This window comes from Martes martes (assembly GCF_963455335.1).
Source record: "Martes martes genome assembly, chromosome: 15".
In the NCBI taxonomy this organism is placed as follows: domain Eukaryota; kingdom Metazoa; phylum Chordata; class Mammalia; order Carnivora; family Mustelidae; genus Martes; species Martes martes.
Genome location: NC_137903.1, coordinates 39,967,873 through 39,989,729, shown reverse-complemented (window position 1 = coordinate 39,989,729; position 21,857 = coordinate 39,967,873). Strand labels below are relative to the sequence as shown.

At 53.1% G+C, this 21,857-nt stretch overlaps 1 protein-coding gene across 1 annotated transcript in view; it reads right to left on the bottom strand.

The window, feature by feature from the left end:
- STUM (stum, mechanosensory transduction mediator homolog) overlaps window positions 1-1,588 on the bottom strand; it is a 50,296-nt gene extending 48,708 nt beyond the window's left edge. The window contains exon 1 of the mRNA XM_080825180.1: window positions 1,227-1,588. Within this exon, the coding sequence (XP_080681306.1) occupies window positions 1,227-1,428 (202 nt within the window). The 5' untranslated portion in view covers window positions 1,429-1,588. The remainder of the gene's footprint in view (window positions 1-1,226) is intronic.
- Between the last annotated feature and the right edge of the window lie 20,269 nt (window positions 1,589-21,857).

Genomic DNA, 21,857 nt, shown 5'->3' with positions numbered 1-21,857 from the left:
CGCCGCCAGGGGGGAGCACGGCTGCCGCCCACCTAACTTCCGGCTCAGACAGATCTGCAGGCCCGGCCCCCGCAGCCGCCCAGGGCACAAGCAGAAGCAAGCACGAAGGGAAAGGGAACGCGTCCCGCGTGGATGGGCGTGACCTTCGCTACCCCGGCCACGCACCGCCCCAGGGAGCCGGCTGCGCGAGGCCGTGAGAAAGGCCATAGTAAATCAGCAAACGGCTTCCAGCTGACCTCTGTTCTTGGGAACTTGGAGCCAGGCGCTGGCAACTGGCTGGCGCGGGGGCAGGCTCTCTCCTGGGGAGGGCACAGAGGTGGCTACCGCTCTAGTCCCTCACGCACTTGGGGTGCGGGGGGGCCTCCCGGCAAGAACAGCGGGTGCCAAGCAAGCAAGCAAGCAAGCCGGGAGTTGGGGGAGGGCGCGCAGAGATTTGGGGTTGGGTCGGGAGAGGGATGGTCAGGGAAACTTCTCTCTGCAACCTTGAGCACCCCTACCTCTGTAATGGGACTCTTTTAAAATTTGGGACACTGGGAGCAACAGGGCCCCCTCCGGGCAGCCAGAGTCCCACACAGAATTACATCGGCGCGCTCCCCACTTTCTTGAGAACCGAAGGGAGCTATGGTGGAGAGCGGTCCAAACCCACCGGCATTCAAACTGATGAGACCGTCCCCCTCCCCTGGGTGCTGGCGGAATCGCGGACACCCCGGAAGGAGGCGGAGGACACTCGCCCCCGCACGGTCCGCACCCCGCGAAGGCAGGCGGGCTCGCGGGGTGTCTCCAAAGCCCGGCTGGTCCCCCTCTTCCCGAGCTCGGCGGACCTCTCTAACGCCCGGGAGCTCCGCGCCGCCGCGCTCCCCGGGCTGGGCCCCCAGGCCCTCGAAGAAAGGGGCTCCCGGGAGGGCGCGCGAGGGGCAGGATTCCGGGGCGTCTGGAGCGGAGCCTCGCCGGGGCCGGGGGAGCCGCCCGCTGGCCCCGGGGTCCCCGGCAAAGTCCTGGCTCTTGGGGCCGCACCACCGCGCTCACAGGTGGGAGGAGGTGAAGGGCGGGTCTGGGAGCCCCGAGCGGCGCCTCCCCACCGGCGCCCACTCCGCACGCCTCGGCCACCCGCCTGGGGGCGCTGGGAGCGCGGGCCGGGGCGCGCGCGGGCGCCACCCGAGGGCGTCCCCCGTGCCCTCCGCTGCGGGGCCCGGGGCGCAGGGGTCGCGAGCGCCACCGCGTCTTACCCAATCCCGGCACGAAGGTGTTGAGGAAGAGGCAGATGACGGCCACCGGGAAGGGCATGTAGGGGATGGCGGCGCGCAGGGGGCCCTTCTTCTCGCGGACCTGCACCACCACCCCGCTGGACGAGGACGCGGCGCGGGGGTCCGCCGCCGCCACCGCCGCCGCCGCCGCCGCCGTCTCGGCGTCTTTGTGCGAGGGCTCCATGGCGGGGCGCGCACAGGGGCGGGTGGCGGCGGCTCTGGGCCCCGGGCTCCGCGCCGAGCTCAAGCGGCCAGCGTGCTCCGGCGCCGCGCGGCTCGCCGAGAACCCAGCACTCCCGCGTCCCCACGCGCCCGGCCCTCTGCCGCGCGCTGCGCCGCGCCCACACCCCGGCGCGGGGCTGAGGGGGCGGCGCGACACTCGGCGACAGCGCTCCGACGCCCCTCCCCGCCGGGCCCCTTCCCCGCCCTTCTCCCCGCCTCCCCCCTACAAAATGCCACTTACCGATCCCGGCGGAGGCAGGAAAGTAGAAGAGGAACGCGGAGGGAACCCGTGCGGTGCAGGTCCTGGGAGGGATGGACGCAGCTAGCCCCCGGGAACAGGTGAGCCGGGCGCGAGTCTCTGCCCGGGGCACCGCTAACGGGGCTGGTGTGCTCGGCGGGCCCTGTCGCGAAAGCCACACAGCGCCAGGCGGAGGGAGGCCAGGGGCGCATAGCGCCTGGTGCCTAGTAGGCCTTCGACTCGTTCCGATCTAAATGGATTTCGTTCCAGTCGATAATAGAGCTGAAAGCAGGAGACGCGGCTTTTCAGACAGGGTCACGACTGGTTAAGATGGGACCGTCCCCTACAGACACACACACACGCGTGCGAGCGCGGAAGGCGGTTAGAAATGCGGGATGTTGGGAACCAAGCCTTGAACTGTCCTGGAGGAAAACCTGGCCTTTTGTGTGCTCGACGTGGTGGTTCAAAAGCCAGCGGGGACACAGCGCCGTCTGGTGTTGACAGTGTGACAGTTTGTAGAAGCAAGAGGGTTCACCCGCGGCAGGAGGCCCTGTACTGAATTAGGGTTTGGGGAGAATTTTTTTGAGTGGGCTCCCTGCCCAGCATTGGAGCCCAACGCAGTCTCCAACTAGGACCCTGAAGTCAAGACCTGAGCTAAGATCAGGAGTCCGAGGCTTATACAAATGAGTCACCCAGGCGCCCCTGAGTTAGGGTTTTTGAATAATGCTGCCCTGACCTCTACACCTGGAAGAGTGATCGGTTGAAAGCAACCATCTCCTACCTTAGGGAGACGTTCTGTGAGTTGGAATTACCCAGATATTAAGAGAACAGTCTGGATGATCAGAAGAAGGCAAATCCATTTCCCTCTCCATGTCCCTCCTTCTCCAGGAGTAATAGTGATTGTAGGGGTCAGAGGAAGGCTGCTGAAAGACCACAGTTGTTATGGGTCCCTGGATAAAATAATTTTAAAAGCAGATGCTCAGCAGGGGGTACTGAAGATACTCCGGACACACACTCACTTGCATGCTCATGTGTTGCGTGTGCACACACAGTAACTAGCTCAGAACTGGCAGTCGGAGTGAACAAGACTGAAAATTTCAGTCCCGACTCCGCCACTCATTACCTGTATGACTTAGAAGAGCTCACAACCTCTTCTGGGCTCAGATTGTAACATCAAAGCAGGAATTGATACGTATTTATTGAAGGTCTAATACCCCTCTGGTTCTAGGGAGAGTTAGGAAGGAGTAAAACCCAGGCTCTTTCTTCAACGGTCTAATAGACCAACTGAGTCACGGTGATAGAGTCAGACAGTGACAGATGGCAAGGTGCTGAGCGAATGTGGGCCTGTCCGTGGAGCTGCTGCCCACTGTGAGTGTGGCAACGGCTAGAGCCAGCTGCTTGCAGGAGACCTTTTTTATTTTAAACAAATGCTTCCTGGACACCTGGGTGGCTCAAATCAGTGAAGCATCTGCCTCAGGTCATGATCCCAGGGTCCTGAAATTGAGCCCCGCATCGGACTCCTTGCTCATTGGGGAGCCTGCCTCTCCCTCTGCCTGTGCTCTCTCTTTTCTCTCTGACAAAAAATAAAATCTTCTAAAAAAAATAATAAAATAAAAGAGGGGCACCTGGGTCTCAGCTGGTTGAGCGGCTGCCTTCGGCTCAGGTCATGATCCTGGGGTCCCGGGATTGAGCCCCACATCCGGCTCCCTGCTCGGCAGGGAATCTGCTTCTCCCTCTGCCTGCTGCTCCCCGTGCTTGTGCACGCGTGCGCGCTCTCTCTCTCTCATTCTGTCTCAAGTAAATAAATAAAAGTCTTTTTTTTTAAAATTAAAAAATAAAATAAAAAATAAACACTTCTTGATCGGAGCGCTCTCTGCCAGGCACTGTTCTAAGTACTTTACACATTTTCACTCACTGAATTCTTATCATAACTCTATGAAATATCATGGATTCCCTATTCTGCAGATGAGGGAAAAGCCTGGGAGTACTGAGGGGTTGAGTAGCTTGCAGGCGGTCATCTGCTAGTAAGTGACACAGCCAGGATTGGAATGCGGGCAATCTGGCCCCAGAATCCATACAGATAGCTGTTATTTTATTCAGAAACCCAGGAAATAACCCACATTCTATGAATATTCTCTCACAGAGCACCTGAACTATTTTAGGGCCATGCAAACACTATTCTTCCTGGGGGGAAAAAAAGGATTTCAAGGAAGAAAATGGATTTACATCTTCCAACTTGCTAGATGATTCACTTAATGGTCTAGATGTCAGAAAGACATCCCGGCAGCAGCAGCACATACAAAAGCATGAAGTCTAGGAAAGTAGGGAACGTTCCAGGGATTGCGGTATGCCTGGGGCTTGGCTCGGGTATGTGCGGGAGGGACAGGAGTTGGCTCTGGGGGTGGGCAGGAAACTGGTGAGGAAGGGCAAAGGAATCTGGATTTCATCCTGGTGGCCATGGGGAACCCCTGGAACATTTCCAGGAGGGGTGTGGCATGGCATGGGGGTTCCAAGGCACTATTACTCTGTAACAAACTACCCCAGAATCTCGTGGCTTGACCCAACCTTTTGGTAACACTCAACAAATCCAGTAGGTCAGGAAATGTCTGGAGGCTTAGCAGGGAAGTTGAAGATGGTGGCGGTTAGAGCCACTGGGGCCCTGGGTTCATTCCAAAGTGGCGCACCGGTCTGGTACTTGAGAGCTGGCTCAACCAGGCACATTCCCTAGACCTCTTTTTAGCGGGAAAAAATAACTTTTTTGCTGAGATCTGCTTCCAGACTGCTCTCAGGCACTGTTTTAAGCACTTTACACATTTTCACTCATTTCGCTCCAAGAAATTTGTACACCAACATGGATGGCTCCTGCTGGCCAACACTGGCACTGTGGCATCGGTGGTAGAAGGATTTGGCTCGAAGCTCCGCATCTTTGAACAATATCTTGACCTCTCTCCGCCTCAGGCTCCAAAATCAGAAATATTACTGATCTCACTTGTCGATGTGTAAGGATTAAGTGAGAGAATGTGGAAGGCACTCCATGAACGGCAGCTGGTTGAGGAGGTTTTTCATCCCAAGTGATAGAAAGCCAACACAGGGGCACCTCAGTGGCACAGTCAGTTGGGAATCCAACTCCTGGTTTCGGCTCATGGCCTGATCTCAGGGTCATGAGATCGAGCCCTACATTGGGTTTTGCGCTCATGTAGGTGCTACGGTGAAGGAATTCTGCAGATGCGATGAGAGCCCCTTTGTGTTAGTCAATGGAGGTTGTCCTGGGTGGGCCTGGCTTCTTCAGCCAGAAGAGACACCCTGGACAGCTACTGGGTCAACAAGCACTCTCCCTTCCCTCTGGATCTTCCTTTTCAGTGCAATGTGTGGACGCCTAGCTTTGACCTTGGCATGGGGTTCCAGCCTGGTTGTGATCTTCCTACCCCAAGTACCTGCCTTGTGGACCCCAGACATGCTGAGCCAGCCCCTACAGTGAACAAATCCATACCTCTATCTATCTACCTGTCTGTCTATCATCTACATGATTCTGCTAGTTCTGCTTCTCTTCTCAACCCCAGCTGATACAGTGGGCTCAAATTATGTCAGAGAGTCATCTAATCAACGAACACCTCTCTGTCTGACTCTTTCTGTGTCTCTCTCAAACTCCATCTCAGCAAGCCAGCCTCCGTGTGTGGCTTCATTCTGTCGACTGGTTCTCCCCGGGTGGGGAGGAAGACAGGCTCTGAACAGCCCAGACTCACATCTTCCCACGTGAGCCTAGCAGAAGGCCACGGCTTTCTCTCCCAGGGTCCTCTAGGATCGGTCACTGTTGCCAGGGTACTCAGTTTGACCAGGCCTGTGATGAGGGGGATTCTGGAACTGATCGCCTCCACCAGCCTCAAGGTTTGGGTGGAAATGCAGCCAGACAGGGGCATGGGGATGCGTGCTAGACAAACGGCTGTAGTCAGCGCAGTCTACTCTGAATGACAGTGAGTGAGCTTCTGGGCAACTAACCTTTCCAGTCACTGACCTTGACCTACAGGAGCCACGTGTTTAGACGTCTTCCTCATGCTGGCCTCCACTGCTTGCCTTTCCCAGAAGTAACATACCCCTATGAAATTGTAAAGCCAGAGCCCAGCCGGCTTGTCCCGACATCTCACACCACTGCTACCCAGCTGGGTGATCTTGGTCAGAGCATGACATCTCCCTGTGCCTCCATTTACCAGTCTGTGTAATGGATCTGGCCACAGCCAGCCTTCCTGCTCCAGAAGACCGGGAGTGTGGACTTAGACCACAAGTTAGAATAGGAGTGTTGTTTCCCTTCTCCCTCTGTGAACAGGACTTCTCACCTTCCTTCCCCAAACAATGGTCTGCCCTCCCCACTGCTCCCCAAGAGCCACAGTGCTATAGTGTTTGCAGAGGAACATGATGAGGGAAAGAAAGTTTACAAGGCCTAGGGCAATAAGAGAAGTGACAGCATGGATCCCCGTGCTCTCAACGTCCCAACGAGAGGCACACAAGCCAGAGCGTTCTCCTGGACTCAGAGTGGACTATGGGCATCCTTTTGTAAATTGAATACGGTAGGCCTGATGGTAATGTGGGCAGCGGAACAATAATCAAACCAGGCTGTCTTGATTTGGACACCAGCTGCTTACAGAGGTATTTGGAAAGCTAGTGCTCTCAGGAAGTCACCCCTGCAGACACAGGTGATGGTGGCAGAGCTAACTAAGCATCCTACAGGAAGCTGAGCTTGGGTGCGGCCCTGTCTATGTGGGAAAGACCAGGGACCCTGGCAAGCGCGGGGCCCACTGGGAAACCATCCTGCCTCTTGCCCCACCCAGGCTTTAAGCACGGAGGGGAGAGTCATCACCGCATCGAATTCAGTCTCAATGAACTGAGAAAAACAGTAGTTACCAGGAGCTCCTGCGGTGACAGGAAGGAGACTGCTGTCTATTTAAGAGTCCCAGGACAGCCACTGCTGGGAGCTGGAGCTTTACCTTGGCAAGTCCTGCTTCTTATGCAAACAGCTTCACATTGTTCTACAGTTGGTAAGGCTGCAGTAGCAGACCAGTCCCCAAGAAAAACCTGAAACGTTGTCAAGAGAGAAAAGGAGAGCCAACAAAAGCCTTCCCTATCTGAAAGCTCCTGAAATTGGGCAGATTGACATTATCTGAAGAACCCAGGACTCCCAGAGCCCCGCACGCAGTAGCATCAGCCAAATTCCCCACCTCATTGGGAGGCGAGGAGGGCTGCCCTAGCAGCCTTCTCCCTGCACAGGGCAGTACCAGCTTGCGCGCCACAGGGCTTGTCCCCGGAGGGAACCAGGCAGCCAGGAGCACACCTGGGACATGTAGTAGCCAGCAGCCCTAGTACGTCGTAGTAATAATGTATCATCGTCATATTATTAGTAATATATAATAGTATATGGTATATACTATAGTGTATAGTAATAGTGTATAGTATAGAATATAGTATAGAATAGCATATAAGAGTAGTATATAGTCATAGCATCAGCTGTAGTAGGTAGTAGTAGTAATACGTCATAGTAGTAGTAATAGTATATAGTATAGAATAGCATATAGTAGTAGTATGTAGGAGTGCTGGTGGTATGCAGTAGTAGCAGCAGCAGTAGTAGCCGTAGTAATGATATGCTGTCATCATAGTAGTATATAACAATATAGTAGTAGTAGTATTGGTATATAGTAGCAGCAGCACAGTAGTAGGTAGTAGTAGGAATATGTAGTAGTAGCAAGAGTATAGAATAGTAGATAGTAGTAGTATGTGCTAGTAGTAGGTAGTAGTAGCAATAGCAGTAGTAGGTAGCAGCCGTAGTAATAGTACATAGTGTCTAGTAGTATGTAGTAGTAGCGTGCGGTAGTAGTAGTGCTGGTATGTAGCAGTAGCAGCAACAGTAGTAGTATGTAGTGGTATATGGTATGTCATAGCATGTAGTAGTATGTAATACTAGCATATGGCGGTAGAATGTCATAGTAGTAGTATGTGGTAGCACTGTGTAGGAGTGATGTGTAGTGATATGTAGTAGTACTAGGTAGGAGCTACTGGTACTACTAGTAGTAGCATGTAGTAATAGTATGTGGCAGTAGTAATATCTAGTAGCAGTGTGTGGTAGTATATAATAGTAGCATGTTGTGGTAGTAGGTAGTAGTCATCCTATGCAGTGGTACTAGTACTATGTAGTACTGTGTAGTAGTCACAGCATCTAATGCTACTGGTAGTACAGTGCAGTAGCACGTAGTAGTCATACTGTGTAACACTACTAGTGGTATGGAGTAGTCGCGTACTGCTCAGTACGGTAGCCCTTAGCTCCCTCTGTCGACATAAAGTTAAATTAATGAAAGTTCGGTAAACTTACCATTTGGGTCCCCAGCTGCGCCGGCCATGTTCTAAGGGTTCTGTGGCCACATGGGCCCAGTGGCTGCCATATTGGATGGCATAGACAGAGGCCATTCTCCCCTGCCCGGGAAGTTTGCGTAGACAGTGCTGAGCTAGATGTGGTTGGGCTGCAGGTCCGCGATACAGCCTCGGACTTGCCTCACCGAGAGGTTGGTTTCTTTCTCTAGTCCATCAAATCTCAGGTCAGTGAGGTAGCTCGGGTCCCCCAAGTCACCAGGACCGGCGAGGCTCACACGGTGCCCACTGAGTCGGGGGGCCGAGTTCCTTCCATCTTGACATTCTGTCATTCCTGGGGTGTCCTCTTATCTGCGGGGCCCAGAAAGAGTGCACTCTCTCCTTTGGAAGGTGCCCCCGGGCTGTGTACCCACCTCTTCCCCTGGTGTCCACTGGGCAGAAACTGTCACGGGGCCTCATCCAATGCCGAGGGGGGCTGGGAACCTTTATCTTGATGGGAAATGGTGAGCCTGCCACTGTAGGTGAGGAGGAGCCCTTTGGGGGGTGTGGGGGCACACAGCAGCCCCTCCCCCAGCAGCTATGGCAGTGGGAACCGGTGCCCCCCAACCCTCCCTTCCTGCAGCCTTTCTGTGTGCTGCCTCTCTCCCCTCCCATGTTCCCATCTCCCCCCTCTTCTTCCATCCCTTGTCACTGGCACTGCCTTCCCACCTGCCCTGGGCCCACCCCTCCTGCCACGGGAGTCCCACCGCCCCCCTCTCCCACACCCCAGCCCCCTCTCCGCCTCTGGCACTCGTTCCGTCCTACCTCCAGATGCGGCAGGCCCACCTTGCTCGGCCCGCTAATTAATCCATAATCAATCTATAAATCAGCTCTCCTGATTGTCTCTGGTGGGGATGAGGTTTGCGTTTCATGTAATTACAGCTGAAGATGCAGCCAATAAAGCAAAGTGACTAACAGGGACAATGAGGTGACCTCAGAAGACCCTACCTCTTCTCCACTAGGGGCTCCCCGGCCAGGCCCTGGCCACAGATGACCAGACCCCTGCTGTCCTCCTCCCCACATGTCCCCAAGTCTGAGGCTGTGGGGGCCAGAATGGACCTCTGGCCTTGAGCCAGATGTCCATACTCTGAAGGTCACAGAGAGAAAGTTCTCCAAGGGGGACGAGACTCCTGCAGAGGGTTCCTTCTCCCACTCAGGAGAGCCCCTCCCTTTCCAGGTCTCAGGTAATAATTCTCTCCGTCCACTTGGTATAGAGGCTGGAGAGGCTAGGGCTTTCTAAGAGCTGTGGGTCACCTACCCAGTCTGGGAACTGCATTTTGTCTGAGCTATTCCCAACCAAACAGAAGGGGACCACAGGCAGCAGGGGGGCATGAGAGTGGGAACCCAAAGTGGGGGAGGGGTGGCTGCGAGGACCGATGAGAAGATGTTCTGAAAGCTGAAAATCAGTCTCCCTCCCTTCTCCCTCTCCAGAAGCCCCAGGAGGGTTGGAGTGAGGCCACTCGGTTGAGGCAGGGCATGCTGACCATTCGTCCCGCCCTCCCGTGAGGCTCCTTGCAGTCCAACCTGGGCTTCTGGAGCCTTCTCCCCCACCCTCTTCCCTGCAACACCCCCACACCCGGGCAACGCACAGAGGCTGCACATCTTGGGTGTTCAATCCGTGTGAATTGCCTTCGCCCACTAGTGCGGGCACCAATCAATTCATATGTTGAACTGAATCCACAATCCACATGCAATTTTCTCATCCAGCTTCCCGGCATCCCCCAAGCCACTGATGTCTTCTCGGAAGCAGTGGGTGTCCTAGAGCTGATGAGTCGCTAGAGGAGGAGGGAAACCAGGGAGAAGAAAGGAGAGGGGTGGGTTTGGGAGAGGGAAACAGAGGCAAAGAGAGCTTGCCTTGTACCCTGAAGGTAATCCATGCCAGGACAGGCACTAGGGGGCTCGTGCGTGGTCACGCTCACGATGCTGACATTGAACTAAGAAAGCGGCAGGGTAGCCCAGGTGGTAGGGAGTGCACCTGTCATGATGAACACCGTGTAAGGTAGAGACTTGTGGAATCCTCTTTGTAGACCCGAGACTAATAGAATATTGTCTGATAACTGTCCTGGGATTCAGTGGAAGGGAAGGAAGAAAGAAACAAAAGAAAGACCTGGAAAATGAAACAAAGAAAAGCAATCAATCACAAAGCCCCCCACCTACCCCAGCCCGGCAGGCAGGTGCCAGCAGTCCTGGGCCACCTCACATCTCCGAAGCTGGGTCGTGCAGAGACGCCGTGGCTTCTTCCTGACCTGTTTCAAAGTCTGTCAGCTGAACTCCCTTTGGCCCTAAAACTGGGTGGCCTGGCCTGGTGGCCCTTCCAGCAGCAAGCCCTCCAGCCCAGCTCCCAGCACCCCAAAGGGCAAAGGGCAGGGCCAGGCCAGGGACACTAGGCACACGGGGACACGAAGGGCTGTTATTCCTGTAGCCACCACACACTGGTCTCTCCTGGTGTTTAGATCCTGGGCATGGGTTGGTTTTTTCCCTCCTAAACAGTCAAATCTTATGTCAGCACCTCCAAGGCTCCTGGGGGCCTCAGGAACTGCCATGCCACAATGGCCCTCCAAAAGGCCCTCAGGCATGCCACCCACACCCTCCCAGAGCCCCCAGAGAGCCTGTGTGGCTGCACCCCAGGGAGGCATGCTGGGCACCCATACATTTGAAAGCCAGGACAGCAGGTGCTCAGGCCCATGAAGAGCGGTGTCCTCGGAGGGGCAAGCTAGCTTCTGCCTCTCGCCAACGACATGACTCTGAGCCAGAGACTGAGGCTCTTGGGGACTCAGTTTCCATACCTGTAAAATGGGACAACAACAGTACCTACCTTATAACATCAGCATGACGATGTCCTGTATAGAACTCGGCACAATGCCCGGCACATAGTAAGTGCTCCGGAAATGGTACTGTGAGGTCGTAGAAAATAAATATACATTGGTCTCTGCCCCAGTTCCTGGAACAGGGCTCCTGTGATGAGAACACTAGGAATGGTGACCTCCATTCCTGACATAGAGCTCCTGAAACCCTTGTCAACAGCCTGGGTGACAGGAGTGTCTCTTGTTTGAATGAGGCAACTCTGCATGGGTTCCTGGGCGGGGGCGGTCATGGGAAAAATCAAGCCATGATTAGGAGATTGGAATTTTCAGCCCGCCTCATCCTCTGGAGAAGGGAGAGAGGCTGGAAACGAAGTTACAGACTGAGGCCTCCTTAAGACCCCAATAGTACACGGTACGGAGAGTTTCCAGGTAGGGGAACATGTCCACAGGGGAGGGGATGCACCCCAACGCCACCAGGACACAAACTCCTGCATTCAGGACCCCCCAGACCTCGCCCAACACATCCCTGTGTCTGGTGGTTCCTCTGTACCTTTTATATCCTTCAATAAACGGGTGAATGTAAGTGTTTCCTGAGTTCTGTGAGCCGCTCTAGCAAAGAGAGGGTCCTGGGAACCTCTGATCTATAGAAGCCCAGGTGACAGCCAGGACCTGCAACGTGTCCGAAGCGGATGTGGGGCCAGGAGCCGTCTCACAGGGCTGAGCCCGGCGGGGTCTGATGCCATCTCCGGGTCGACAGCATCAGAATGGAGCCACACTGTAGGACACACAGCGGTTATCACGGAACTGCAGGGTGTGGGGGGGACCTGCACACATTCAGGGACCAGAAGTGTCAGAAGTAGGTGTTCTGCGTGAGTAGAAAAGGACACACACAGGAAAGAAACAGGGAGGGGAGGACTGGGTATTTCCATACGCAGGAAGGTCGAAAACTGAGTCGTTCCTGTGTAGGTGAGTATTACCACGGTCATGGCTAACACGTTACAGAGCAGGCTGGGACAGGTCCCTTGGTAGCTGCTGGTCATCTCATTCTCGAAGCACAGACACACAAAGAATCGATGATTTATCAGCCAGTCATCCTCTGGGGTGGTGGTGGGAGGAACACGTGCCCCCAGAGATGACCCCACAGAATAACAAAGTAGGTGGTCATCTAAGCAGAGTGATTAAGAGTGATCTCAGCATCCAAATGAACCATTTTTAGAGCTCACAAGTCATGGGTCCCTAAAACGGGCACCACTGGGGACAGCTGGCTGGCTCAGTCCACAGAGCATGCAACTCTTGACCTCAGGGACATGAGTTCAAGTCCCACATTGGGTGTAGAGATTACTTAAAAATAAAATCTCAGGGCACCTGGGTGGCTCAGAGGGTTAAGCCTCTGCCTTCGGCTCAGGTCATGGTCTCAGGGTCCTGGGATCAAGCCCCACATCTGGCTCTCTGCTCGGCGGGGAGCCTGCTTCCCCCCTCTTTCTCTGCCTGCCCCTCTGCCTGCTTGTGATCTCTGTCTGTCAAATAAATAAAATTAAATAAATAAATAAATAAAATCTCTGGGGCACCTGGGTGGCGCCTGGTCGGTTGAGTGTCCAACTCTTGGTTTCGGCTCAGGTGGTTATCTCTGGGTTGTGAGATCGAGCCCCACATCGGGCTCTGCACTCAGCCTGGTGTCTGCTTAGGATTCTCTCCCTCTCCCCACCCCCAGCCTCTGTTTCTATCTAAAATAAATAAATAAATAAATAAAAATCTTTAAAATAAATAAATAACAAAATCTTAAAATGTGCGCTGCTGGTCACCTCTTTGTGTGAATAAGGCAGAGGCTCCAAAGAGGAGGCAGAGTCCCCTCTCGAGGACCTATATCTTTGATTCGGACATTTCCACCTCATCAGACATTTGGTTTAGGAAGACCGAGTTGGGCATGATGGAAAGAAGTCTTTGACTACCAGCTGAGAAGAGCAATCTGGGGAGGAAGGCGGGAAGCACGGGGCCCAGCAAGCAGGGAGAGGGATTAGGGGACTGGAGCCTGGGGGTTTCCCGGTGAAGGATGCAGCCTGGATGGCCTCCATGATTTCCATCCCCCTCACACCCTTCCTCTGAGCCTGGGTAGGACATGTGACTGTCTTTAGCCAACAGAATACAGCAACCTTAGAGTGATTTTTTGCAGATGTAATTAAGGTCCCAAATCTGTTGATTTTGAGTTACTGTAAAGGAAGGTGGGCCTGTGTGGGCCTGACCTAATCAGGTAAAAGCCCTTCCAGGAGGACTGGGCCCTCCCTGAGGTGAAAAGCTCTCCCTGCAGGCTTGATGAAGCCCCAGGCTATGTCAAAGAGGCCCATGTGGCAGGGAGCTGAAGATAGCTTCCAGCCAAATGCTTCTGGCAAAAGGCAGGAGCCCTCCTCGGTCACATCTCCACTAGGAGAAAAACTCCTTGCGGCTCCAGAGAGAAGGAGAGGGACTAGCACAGGGACTGCAGCCTGTCTTGAGGTGGAAAGGGGTCATTTGGTGGGATCTGCTCCCTACAGACTTTTGCCTCAACCAGCCGTGAGGAGGGTGGTCTTGTGCAGGGCTGTAGGGGGAGACCCCATCAGATCTAGCCGGCCGCCCCGCCTCTCCCTCAGTGCTCCGCGGACATCCCTGGTGTGGGCTCTGTCCCCCGCAGGCCTCACACCACCTTTAAGTAGACCTGCAGCCACTCCTGGGTGGGTAGGCCGAACCCTCCAAAACAGCACCTCAGACTCGAGGAGCAGATCTGTGGGTGGTGCTGGAGCTGATGCGGGACCCTCCCCTACCCCCACCCCCCTCACCTCTGCTGGCCCTCCCTCAGTGGCAAACCCTCCTGGGCTTGCCTCCCTCCTTTGGCAGCCCCCACAGTCTGTTTCTGGACACCCCTGCCTGTCTGTGTCCCTCAGGGCTGGCCAGGACAGCCAGGGCCACCCACGCACCTTGACATGGCTATCAGTCAGTGCAAACAGTGTCCACAGAGACAAGTCCCTAAGGTCTCCGCCCCTGAGCTATTTGCCACCCGAAGACTGGGATCCCTGTCGCCCCCACTCCCCTGGCGAGCAGCCCAGCCCAGGGACCCGCTATCTGGGAGACGATGAACCTGGCCTGCCACCAAGGGCATTAAAAAGACTGAGATGAAAGGAGCTTACGATCACTAAGTCCAGCTCCCTGACTCAGTCCATCCTCACCAAGAGGGGGTGTCGAGGGTCCCGCTATCTTACAAAGCAGACAACTCCTTGCTGAGCAGCTCCCATGAAATGTCTTGGTCACCCACGGGCCCTGCCTCTGGGCCCCAGGAGGGAGTCCTCTGTGGCCTGCCCTAAGGCTCGTCGCTCCTCCCCCTGCCACTGTCCCCAGAAGCCACTTGTGTAGACGGTCTCATTGGTGACCCAAGGACCCACACCTCCCAGGATCCATGGCCTGTGTGTTCCCTCCTGGTGACTCCTGGACTGGCCACATGGCCTGATTTGGCCAATAGGCTATTGCACAAGCCCTTGCCAACTGGGACTTGCTCCTGTAGAAAGTCCCTCCTTGCAAGCCAGCTGCCATGCTGGAGAAAATGCAAGCCAGGCGCTGAATGGCTCAAGGTCATGTTGGGGGGAGGGGTAAGAGGCCACCATGGATGTGCCAGCCACAGGCAGACCCCAGGGGAATGCAAGCCTGTGAGTGACCGAAGCAACAGCCTGCAGAATCAGGAGAAATCATAAATTGTTATTTTAAGCCCCCCCCCCCCCACCAAACCACTGGTGATCTTCTTCCAGGAGCAAGTTTCTGGGATCGAAAGGCCAAAAATTTTCATCCCAGATCAGCCTCTGGCAAAGACAATGGACCAGTGGGCTCAGCTGGGGGAGAAAACATCCTTACTGGGGACGCTGGGAGCCTGGACCGCTGCCATATAGAATTGAATTAGAAGAAGCCAGGGAGAGATGGGGAGGAGGTGGGAGCCGCTGGCTGGAGCAAGTCACAGAGGACTGGCTGGTTGACAAATTATGCAGAACAGCTTGGCTCTCTGCACCAAATGGAATTATGCTTCAGTTCAAGTTCTCTGCCGCTTCTAAATTACTTATTTTATTACCCTACAAACTGCCAGCCAGACAGGCGTGAACGCTGTTTTGGGTGTGTCAGTTGTTCCCAGAGCTGTGAGAGCGCAAATCATACACCATCCCCAGGGGTTTGGGAAGAGATGCTTTTTCTTTCCAAAAAAAAAAAAAAAAAAGAGGTTTCGGTACATGTTTGTGGTAATGACTCAGAAGTGAAAACAGCAAGATCAGTTGGGGGCTGTACCAGCATCCTGAACAGGGGAATTCGTGTGAAATGTTCCAGAAAGAACATTGCCCCAGCCTCCATAGGCATGATTGGAGCTTCGGCGGCCCCTGCCTTCCTGGAGCTCCCTGTTGACGAGGAGAGCGGGACAGGTCAGCCAACAGGTGCCAGACGGTGTGGTAACCAGAGTCTTGGGCCCCGGGAAGCACCTGGAAGAAGAGACATCAAAGTTGAGAGCTAATGGGTCAATAGAGCATTCCAGAAAGAAAGAAAGGACACTGAGTGGCAGAGGTTACCCGTTCCTGTCTTGTATGCATCTATCTCTTCCTCCTTAAAATTAAAGTACCTTTTTGTCCCGGTGGGCAGCATCCCACCAAGAGATGGCATTTCCCAGACCCCCTCACAGCTAGTAGTGAATAATGAGATATACATGGAAGTGTGTAGAGTTTTTTAGGAGTTCTGTCTCACGTAGGACTCATAGCCTGGTTTTCCACTTTCTCGCCTTGAATGTGGACCTGATGGCTGGAATTCCAGCAGCCATTTTGTACCACGAAGCCAACCTCAGTGGGGAAGCTAACTGCTAAGAACAGCAAGGCAGAAAGTTGAAAGGAGGCTGGGTCCCTGGCAGCTGGGGGCATCTAGACCAGCCCTGGAGAGCCTTCCTCCCAGCCGCTTTCACATGCAAGAGGGATGAAAGTCATATTTAAACTATTCATGTCTTATTATCCTGTGCAGCTGCCCCTAACCCCTACTGACCCAGCCACCTGCACCACAGCCCAGAGGGGAGCGAGCCCAGGGGTATGGTCCTCAGTCTGCAGAGCACGTGGTGGGGGAGGGGTGGTGAGGGGCCTCAAAACCTCTGGCATTGATGAAAGGTTTGAAAGAACAGGTTCTCCCCTCCCTCTCATCTACATCTGGGAAATGGACAACCTCCTGTCCCTGGAGCCTTGGGACTAGGGAACAAAGTGTCCCATATCAGCGTGTCTCAGCCCTGGGGCCCCCATCACAGATGAGAGCTCCTGAGTGTTACAACAGCCTCCAACAGTCCGATCCGGCCTACCCTCCCTGGGCTGTTTGAGGTTAGAGAACAGAACTTGTAGAAAACCAGGAAAGGTCTTCAGCCCTCCCTCATGGGTCATGCCTAAGAGGCCTGCTGCCCAGGTTGGCATGGTCCATGCACTACACCCAGGAACAGGGACCCCCGGAGCAGCCCGAGCCCATGGCTCTGTTGGCCTCTGCATACCCCCCCCAACCCAGGCCTCCCCAGCAGAAGTCCGACAGCTTCCTGCCTCCAAGGGGAGCCTGGCTGGCCCTCCGCCACCACTGAGAAGCCCCAAACCCAGCCATTCACCTTTCTTGGGGAAACCTCCTCACTCCCTTCTGGGTTGCTCTCCCCCTCCAGCACCAGTCCCCGCTCTGCCCCCACCCCAGAGAAATTGAGCCCTAACCTCCTGAATAAACCAGAAACAAGGCAGAGATTACCACCCACTTTCCTATCGCTTCTCCACTGTTGGGGGGAAGGGATGTCGCAAGGAGCTCATTTAAAACTTATTAGGTGCTCGCTTCAGCAGCACATACACTAAAACTCATGTTAGGCTTCTTCCTTCCCATCACTGACAGCCAAGGTGCGCCCCAGCCAACGACAATGCACCTGAACACAGCCAGGGTCAGGTCCACAAGACCCAGGAGCCACAATGAAGAGGCTCTCCCCGACCAGAGACAGCCAGCGCGGGCCAGGAAGGACAGTGCTTTAACAGACTGAAATGGGTCAAATGTATTTGAGTCCCTGAGACTGCAATGATACTATTAAAAAAAAAAAAGAAAGAAAGAAAGAAAGAAATTGGTTGTCAGTTGATGTTAATAAATGAATTCTTTATTTTGAAAACTGACAAGTAAAGGGAAAAAAAATCAAGCTAGAAACAAGGATAGAAAGAAACCACTCTGTTCTGAGTAAATATATACCAAGATGTTAAGGGAGGAAGGGGTGTGGGAGGGAGAGGAGGGGAGGAGGAGAGAGAGGAGGGGGTGGAAGGGATGAGGGAAGAAGAGGAGGGGCTGGGAGGGGGAGGATGATGGGACGGAGAGCTGGAGGGGAGGAGGGGAGGGGAAGAGGTAGGACAGAGGGGAGGGAGGAGGAGGGAGAGGAGGGAGAGCAGGAGGGGAGGAGGGGAGGAGGGGAGGGAGGAGGAGGGGGAAGAAGGGGAGGGGAGAAGGGAGGTGAGGAGTGTAGTGTGCAATGAGTCTAAAGTCATGGACACAGGACTATGTGCAATGAGTCTAAAGTCATGGACACAGGACGTGGTCAACAGGAGGTGACCCATGGCCGACAGGCAGGGGTTTAGAAAAAGCAGGGACAAGGGAGCTTCCTTGTGTAGGCTTTTTTAAAAACAGCAACAAAAGGCTGGAGTGGTTAAGATCATCAGTCCTGGGATCAGACTGGTCAGGTGTGAGGGCCAGTTCCACCAGCCGCTGGCCATATGAACCCGGACAACGCACTTCCTTCTTCTGTGCCTCAGTTCTTCAGCTGGGAAATGGGACAACACTAGTGGGAAAGGTCAGAGCAGCTCAGCATCCCAGGGGGACATAACGTGAGTGCTCACGACAGCAGTGACAGACGGTGGGTCTCTACCACAGGCCATCCCTAGGCCCTGCTCTCCCCTGCAGGGGTACCTACATGGCTGGGGTTTCACATGGGGTCAGAGGCATCACTGAGCTCCTGGATTGTCCTCTTCCTCGCATCTTCTCTGAAGTCTGCTCCCTCCGGGAAGAAGCCTTAAGGCAGGGCTGCAGGCACAGGTCCCACTCTGGGCGTCCCCTCATCGTCTTCTTGCTAAATTCCCATCTAGACATCCGGAGACAGAGGTATTATCGGCTTTTTCAGAGGAAGAAAATGCCAAGTGGTCAGAGGTCACCCAGGGGAGCAGTGAGAGCCAGCAGCTCAAGCCCTTGGAACGGTGCTCCCAGCAGCGCCTGCCTGTGTCCCCAGCCCATCACTCATCTGCCAACAAGCTGGGCTTCCTGACCCCTCACACCTGTTCTTCCCCTGGAGCTCTAAACCTACCCACATGCACCCGGCGCCTGGGCGGCTCAGTCGGTGAAACATCTGCCTTCAGCTCAGATCATGATCCCCTGGGATCCAGTCCCGAGTTCGCCTCCCTGCTCAGGGGGAGCCTGCTTCTCCCTCTGCTTCTGTGATCTCTCACTCTCTCACTTTCAAGCAAATAAATAAAATCTTTAAAAAAATAAAATAAAATAGCTATTGAAGAGAACATCACAGAACATCAATCATCTAGTAAGAGTGTCAGAGAACATCAAGAACCCACCAAAATGTGTGGGCTCCTTAACCCCCTGGCAGAGCTCTCCCCCAAAATCATTCTCTTGAACTACTCTGTGGTGGGGGTGGGGACGGGGAGAGGACCCCCCACTCTCTCTTCTTATGCTTTTGGAATCAGCTCTGTAGTTTTTCTTAAAAAGGTTTTATCTTTATTTGAGAGAAAGAGATCGCATGAGACAGTGGTGGGGGTGGGGCAGAGGAAGAAGCAGGCTCCCCTCTAAGCAGGGAGCCCCATGCCAGTTTCGATCCTGAGACTCTGGGATCATGACCTGAGCCGAAGGCACACGCTTAACGAACTGAGCTCCCCAGGCGCCCCGGAACCTGATCTTCATTATTTGTAATTCTTCCCCACCACATCCATATTACTGAGAGATTATAAATGTATGCTGCTACATCTCCAGCGGCCTCACAGAGGGAAGGGACGAGTCTAAACCTAAGGGGGCAGATTGGAGATGGTCAGAAATCCTTGTGAACCCACATCCCAAAGTCCTAAACACCAGCAGCCCAGCAGGTAACTGGTTTGGAGACAGGGTCTTGAAAGAGACGATTAAGTCAGAATGAGGTCATGAGGGTGGGCCCTCCCCCAACCTGACAGGGGCCCTTCTGGGAGGAGGAAATCTGGACACACAGAGAGATCCCAGGAATGTGCACACACACACAGGGGAGGGACCCCGTTGGAAGGCATTCATCTGCAAGGCTAGAAGAGAGGCCTCCTAATGTAACTGTCCCTCAGAACAATGTATTACTTAAAATGTAACTTACAAGAAATTGTACTAGCCATCAAGCATGTTCAGATATAGCCTTAAGAAAACCACGTACTCGCAACAGGCCTCTGGGCGAGAGGACGATATATACATCCTTGAAGCTGAGCAGCTGGGGATGCCCAGCTCCATCAGGGCGGAACACCACCTGCTTCATTTTTCCGTTCTCTCCCCTTCCCCGGAGAGCACCTGTGGCTAATTACATGATCCCTTTGAATGTGCTTGCTCAACTATAAATTTTATACTGCTTGACCAGACATATCCTGCTTTTCTCCTTGCTTCTCTAAAAGACTTACAATCAATGTATAATTCCTATTCATTCTTGTTTATCTACAAAGCGTATGATTAATGGATAGCCTTCTTCTGCTCCTTTGTTGATTACTGTCTGTATCTAATAAATACGGGACTGAGGAGTTGTTCGGGGCGACAGTCTTTTCTACTGTTGTCCCCTGCTCACTTTCTCTTGCAGCTGACTTGTTTGTGCCTTGTTCTTCTCCCGAGCGCCATCGGGAAGCAGCATCCGAAGAAGCCCGTTGGTACCTTGAACTTGGACTTTAGCCTCTGGAACTGTGAGCAAGGAACTTGCTGTCATTTAGAGATTTTATTATTGCTGCCCTAGCAGACTTGTATGCTACCTGTGCAACACTGGGCAGGTCATGCAGCCTTACTGAATCTCTCCTCTCTGTCTACAGCCGGGTGGTCAAGAAGATAAGAACCTGGGGCGCCTGGGTGGCTCAGTGGGTTAAAGCCTCTGCCTTCGGCTCGGGTCATGATCCCAGGGTCCTGGGATCGAGCCCTACATCGGGCTCACTGCTCCGCAGGGAGCCTGCTTCCTCCTCTCTCTCTCTGCCTGCCTCTCTGCCTACTTGTGATCTCTCTGTCCAATAAATAAATAAAATCCTTAAAAGAAGAAGAAGAAGAAGAAGATAAGAACCTGTGGGCTGCACCAGGAGCTCCAGCATACACCAAGGGAGGGCACAAGGTGCCGTCCAGGAACTAGAACGCTTCCCTCGGCATAAATAAGATGTTCTGAATATCTACTGCTGCATTACAAACCCTCCCCAAACCTAGTCGCTTCGCACATCAACAAAGATTAATCTTTTCTCTCAGATCTGTGGTTCTGCTGGTTCCCCTTCTCGCACTGCTGCCGTCAGATGGCAGCTAGGCTGGACCGGCCAAGGTGACTCACTCCCATGTCTGCTGCCTTGGCGGGGAAGGCTGGGAGGCTGCAGGCTCTCTGTCTCCACATGGCTGGCCTGGGCTTTCTCACTTGGCAGCTGAACCCTAAATCCCAAGGGTGAGCTTATAAGGAGGAAATGAACGTTGCCAGTTGGCAGAGCACCACCCCTCGCCCAGCGTTCTATTGGCCAATAGAATGCAGGACCAAACCAGGTTGACGGGGAAGAGACAATGGGGAGAGTGACAAAAAAATTGTTAATATCACTAATCCACTACAAAATGGGAGGGGATGATGTGAATATATATATATATATATATATATATATATATATATTTGCTTCTTTTTTTTTCATTGATGAATGGATAAACCAACTAATAAAAATCCTATGTTAGTAAAAGTTACCTATGTAGGGCAAGAGTGCAAGGTGGAGGACCTAGAGACAGAAGCCAGACTTCTCCGAATGTGTCTCATTATAGGGTTTTGACTTTGCAGCCATAATTTTAAAAAAATAATAAACATGGCAATATACCTAAAATTAACATAACACTGTATTTTAATTAAATTACTTGAATAAAAAAACAAAAATTAAATTTTGTAAAAAGCATAACAAGAAAGCAAGTCTTAAAATTGAAAACAGGTGGGGGGCACCTGAGTGGTACAGGCTGTTGAGCACAAACTCTTGATTTAGGCTCCTGTCATGATCTCAGGGTCGTAGGATTAAGCCCTGCATCAGGCTCTGCACTCAGCTCAGAGTCTGCTTGAGAATCTTTTCTCCCTCTCCTTCTGCCCCCTCCCCCTCCATACAGTTACACGCTCTCTCTCTCTCTCTCTCTCTCAGATGAATAAATCTTAAAAAAAAAAATTGAAAACGGGGTGGCTGGCTGGCTCAGTTGTGGAGTGTGTGACTCTTGATCTTGGGGTTGTGAGTTCAAGTCCTATGTATTAAATTTTTTAATTAAAAAAATTGAAAACAGAAGGAAAGATTCACCTAGCCGCAGATCAAGTCACTAGCATAACTAGCATAACAACACAGAGAAAATAATTTTTCAAACGACTTTAGAATACGGAATTTCGGTTTTACAGTCCCGGTGACACATTTTCTAAGGACAAAATAAGCCACAGAGAAATCTTATACCGTAGTCAGTAATCTTATTGTTAGCCCAATACGCATATAGCTATTTTGAAACTCTTCTAGTTCTATTGTGGAACAAGTCAAATAAGTAATTATGTTGAAGTCATTAAAAACCAAGCTTTTCAGCAGAGAGAAAAGAAATGAAAGCATAAATTCAACCAAGTTAAGTAAAAATCCTGTAATCTTACATTTGAATTGGAAATATCAGGGTGAACTCATAATTTTTTTCCTTTACATATATGAGACTAAAACCATTATATTTGTATTAAATTTGCATCCG